Here is a 5,055-nt window from a genome sequence, read left to right as displayed (position 1 = left end):
CCCCCCCCCCCCCGAAAAAACACAACCCTTACATTCTAATACGCCCTTTCCTATTCCTCATTCCTCTTCTCTGCCTCACCTAATAGCTCTTTCCTGTTCCTCATCTCTCTTTAAAAATCTTTTCAACATCAATCCCCCCCCCTTTTCTATCCAATTGAATCTAGTTAAATAAAAGACCAACAGCCTGTAACACTCGTGCTAAAAACAGGAACAACAACAACAACACGAGTAACAAGAATAAACTATTACAAACATGCATCTTATAAGAACAAACAGAAAGCTCTAATGCAGAGGACAGGCCCTGTGTCCATCAGAGCAGAAAAGAGCAATCGCATCGAAAGTGACCTGGGCCCCCAGGGTGCTCGAAAACTAAATGGCTCCAAATTGGCCACAGGAACATGCCACTCACATTAACATCAGGAAGTTTTTCCCCAATGCTGCTCCATTGACCACAATCGATGCTCATTCTCAACAAAAATACTACAATCTGTTATTACTTTTTCTCTACCTCTTTTTTTAAACTCTTTCACCACAGAGCAGTACACACCCACTAGAAAGAGCGGATGAATCGGGAATCATGTTAAGAGAGTTCTGGTCTTTGGAAAATGTGAATTATAAACCCAGGTACAGCGTAACCCCCTCCCCCCCCCCACCTCCCTTCCCTTTCACCCCTTTCTTCAATCACCAGAAAGACTACTAAGTTATGGTGACAAGTGTTCTGTTCAGTAGCGAAGAGTTAATTAAAGTTTATAATGCAAGATGGTTTCCTGGGTTTTTTAAAAAAAGGGTTTAAATATAGACACTGAAGAGCACAAAAATGTTGAACTAATAAAGGAAATACACGAATTTATTATCCAAAGGGGGGGGGATGGGGATGTCTTGTCAGGGACAGTCGAACTTGCCCTAACGGCCACCTGTTTAAGACAATCACTGGAACAAACAGCCACTTCTCTTCTCTTACTTTTGCCTATTTTTAAACATTATAATGACACTATAAACACGACCATCTGTCAAAGACAACCGCTTTTTCTTCTTCAACAATGGGTGGCCGTGTCAGACAATGTCGACTCTACCTTCGTCTGTTCAACAGGATCCTGTATCTCTCTCATCACAGGTTGGCCCAGACAGACAGCTTCTGCTTTAACGAAGGTGTTTTACGCCCCCATCAACACAGTTAACATCATAAAAGAGGCGGGATCCCTACCCTGCTTGTCATGTCAGGGCTACCTCGGGTTGAGAGGGATACAATATCCCAGTAGAAAGACGGAGATAATTGCTAAAAATTCTATTAATTCGGGATTCGAACACAGGTCTTCTGTGTGCAACAACGAAGTGTCTAACAACTACATCACTGATAATAATAATAATAATGAAGATCATTTCTATAGCGCCCACTCCCGTGTAAACACAGCTCTAGGCGCTTTACATAAATGCATGTAAGAAAAATATTCATGCACGCGACACACACACACACACTCACACACACACACACACACTCATATACACACAAACACACACACATATACATATACACACACACAAACACACGCATACACACTCACGAACACATAACACGCACACATGTATGCCAAACACACACACACACACACTCACACACACACACACATACACACACACACACACACGTACACACACACACACACACACACATCTACTTGCTTATCACACGCACACGATTACACATCGTCACGAAATGAGAATAAAATAATATATACACTGCAATTCACAAAATACATAAATGGATACATAGACATTTACATAACATTGTATTGAACATGAATCTACTGACTTAAAAAGGATGTCATTAAATGTGTCTTTAAAGATTTTTTTAAATTTAGACTCAGATGTTGTATGTCTCAAGGGTTGGGGAAGAGAGTTGCAAAACAATGCCGGTTCGGCAGGGTCGAGGCATCTCGACCCAAAGATTATTATCTAAAATGTGATGGAGGAAGCTTGAAATATTTGCGATCATCCAGACTGGATAGACACTCAGAAGCCAAACAACAAATATTTCGTACAAAGACGTCTATCTCAGAATCACGCTCATTGTCATGCTACCAAACAAAGGCTTTATCAGTACGCCTCGCTTGGCACTCTGTATCTATTCATTACCCCCAGCAGGCTCTATTTCCCAGCCCATAATGTCATAAACGTGTGACTACACACACAAAAACCCAACAAAAACCAACAATCAAACTGCTAATGCCATTAGAAGAAAAAAGCTCACAGAGTGCCAGGATAATCGAGACTGCCAAATTGGCTTCAGAAATGTGCTAGGCCCATCAACGTGTTGTTTGTTCCCTCCATTTTTGGTCGCTGTTTTTTTTTGTTGTTTCTAGTTTTGTTCCATGCCCATTCCATTAACTGGACAAATATGAAAATAATACGAGTAATTGTAGATTTGCTTTTAAAGCTGTAACATTACCTGCGTAGAATGAACACGTCATTCATGAAGATGAAACGAATGCCATGCAGTGTGGTGTTCTGGGTAAAATCAAACAGCGCTTCCTTCCATGTCAGGGAGCCTTTTTTCTTCTGGGGGGAAATGACGTCAGGGTCAAGAGAAGATGACGTCACACCGTCTTTGGCGTAAGGTTTCATGGAGATAGATTCTGGGATGTTGTTGTCGTATTGAGTGTTGAAGGGTCGAGGTTCGAAGCTGTTGTGATGGGCGGTGTTGTTCATATTGTCTCGGGAAGATGAAAGATGAGGACCTCTCCCGTTGCTCTCAAAGCCGGAGAGAAAGGGGGTTGACTCGGCTTTCGTGCGTTTCAGATCTCTGGAAAACACGAATAATTGAAAAAAAATCAAATTGGGAGTTTTCAGTCTTTTGTATAGCTTTGATGGTCAGTCAAGTGGTTAGGCTACCGCTTCGTAATCGTGAGAGTGCGGTTTCGAAAGTTTGAAGCCTAGTTTGGTCAAAAGTTCTGTCCTTGAGAATATTCCCATAATATGGATCGGTCTTATCAGAGATGAATTTTAAATTTAGAGGTCTCGTATCTCGAATAACCTGACAGAGTTGCAAAAGTCTTAATCATACAAAATTTTGCATTTTTAGTCATTTGTGATGGGGTTGCAAAAAGGCCTACAGCATTTTCAGGGTTCCTTTGTTTTAAATCGATCTAAGAGAGAAAGAAAAAAGAAACCAACTACTGATCATGCAATCATGACAACTAACAATCCCGCCACCATAATCGTGCCTTTGTTCTCGTTTATTTACCTCGAAATTGTATTTTCGTTCCCCTGGTGTTATTGTTGCTGTATACGTAGATGCTGTTGTTGATGCTGTAGTTATTGTTTAAGTTGGTAATACCAGTGTATTGGTTGTCTAAATTAGTGATGATTTTTTTTTGGTGTTGCTGTTGCTATGAATTTATGCTTTTGTTGATGCAGTAGTTGTAAAAGCTGTTAATGGTGTTGTTGTTGGTGTTGTGGAAATGTAAGGATTTAGGAACTTCAAAAGAGTGAAAGAGGGAAGTGGTGGAAGTGAGGGCAATGATTATTACGTAATATTACAATAAGATAAGATAGATAATAAATATAATATTTTATTGTCCCAGAGGCTGTAAAATACATTTTAAAAATAATGTATATGTTACTTTCATTAAAATTCAATCTGTAAAGAAAAGTAAAGATGACAAATGTACATATCACATCAGATGGAATATCCAACCACATGCAGGATAATAACACGCGTTTAATCATAGAATGGTATAAAAAAGACATCATCTTATTATCTACACGAAAACTTCCTTATTTCCTTAAAATATACATTCTTCAATTACTGTGATTGATGTATTTGTCTTATGCACAAGACAATAAGATATTAACTGTCTTCAAAAAAACCTGCTACGTCATACAAAGAAAACCGGCGTCTTTTGTGTAACAATAATTTAAATTTGGTGCTTCAACGTCACACGGAGGAGATTCAGTCGATTCCCGTTCAGGGACATTCATACCGAATGGTTCGGTTTTCTGTCCAGTGCAGACGAGACGGGTTTTTTTGTGGGGGGTTTTTTGGTAAGTGTTTTACCGCGCTTGCAACTGCAATAGGCCAAAATAACGCTCAGGACATATTTAACATTTTCAGTTTGGTAGGATTTAATTTTGATTTTATGCCAGGGTAGCTACCAAAGCCTTCTCGTCGATTTTAGGATCACCAAGGGATTTTTAATGTGCACAACGTGCACACGGGACCTCCGATTTTTTTTTCGCCCCTTATCGGAGAAGGCTAGGTGTTTGATCTTACCTACGTTAAGATCAGGGTCGTGGCTGATAGACAGCAGTATGAAGGAGTCTAGGGTAGCTATAGAAAGGCAGCAGAAAGATTTAGAGCCCAGAGAAGGGGGGAAAAAAGGGGGGCGGGAGGCGAAAAAAGTGAAAACGAAAGCAGACGACAGACCATGATTAGAGAGCAGGAAAGGAGGTGAAAGGAGAAAGTTTTTATTTTAGAGGTGAGAATTTTCCGCGGCTGTCAGGATTCGAGCCCGGAACCTATTGAATTAGAGGCGAGCACCATAACCTCTATAGACCAGTCGAGATGTTTGTTCCCTTATAAGCTTGAGCTGTCCCTGGAGGGTGGGCTGGGTCAAAGCTCAGCTCCCAATTGATTAAAATTGAAGTGATTCGGGCGTAAAAACACACGCACTTGTAAAAAAAAAAAACCAAAAACGATTTCACCAAAGATATATCATTTTTAACAGTTATGCGCTTGAGTGCGTCGTTGATACAAACCTGAAAAGAAGGTAATCCTGAAGTCCGTTTTGCTCAGATTTCAACTTCTCGAAAGCGGGAAAATGTTTCACTTTCGGGACACTGCTATGCTGTGATTTTTTTTCTATGCGGATATCCGTATAATACATTCCAGTTCCACGTTACACACGTCTGTAAATTGTAAAAAGAGCAATCACACTCATGTCTTCACGAGCAACGACGAAACTTGATACTCTAGCATTGAAAGAGATTTCTTCGAGGGGTGGAGGAGACAGAGAGATGGAGGGCAGACAGAGAAAGAGAGAAAGAGAGAGAGAGAGA

General features: G+C 40.4%; 1 protein-coding gene across 1 annotated transcript in view; it reads right to left on the bottom strand.

Moving 5' to 3' along the window:
- LOC101862647 (acid-sensing ion channel 2) overlaps positions 1-5,055 on the bottom strand; it is a gene marked incomplete at its 3' end in the record, with an annotated part of 43,597 nt that overhangs the window by 18,580 nt on the left and 19,962 nt on the right. Inside the window, 1 exon segment of the mRNA XM_035969705.1 lies at positions 2,447-2,800. Within this exon segment, the coding sequence (XP_035825598.1) occupies positions 2,447-2,706 (260 nt within the window).

Source organism: Aplysia californica, unplaced genomic scaffold (genome assembly GCF_000002075.1).
Source record: "Aplysia californica isolate F4 #8 unplaced genomic scaffold, AplCal3.0 scaffold00172, whole genome shotgun sequence".
NCBI classification, from domain to species: Eukaryota; Metazoa; Mollusca; class Gastropoda; order Aplysiida; family Aplysiidae; genus Aplysia; species Aplysia californica.
Note: the sequence above shows the minus strand (reverse complement) of the source record. Positions and strands in the feature narration are given on the sequence as shown.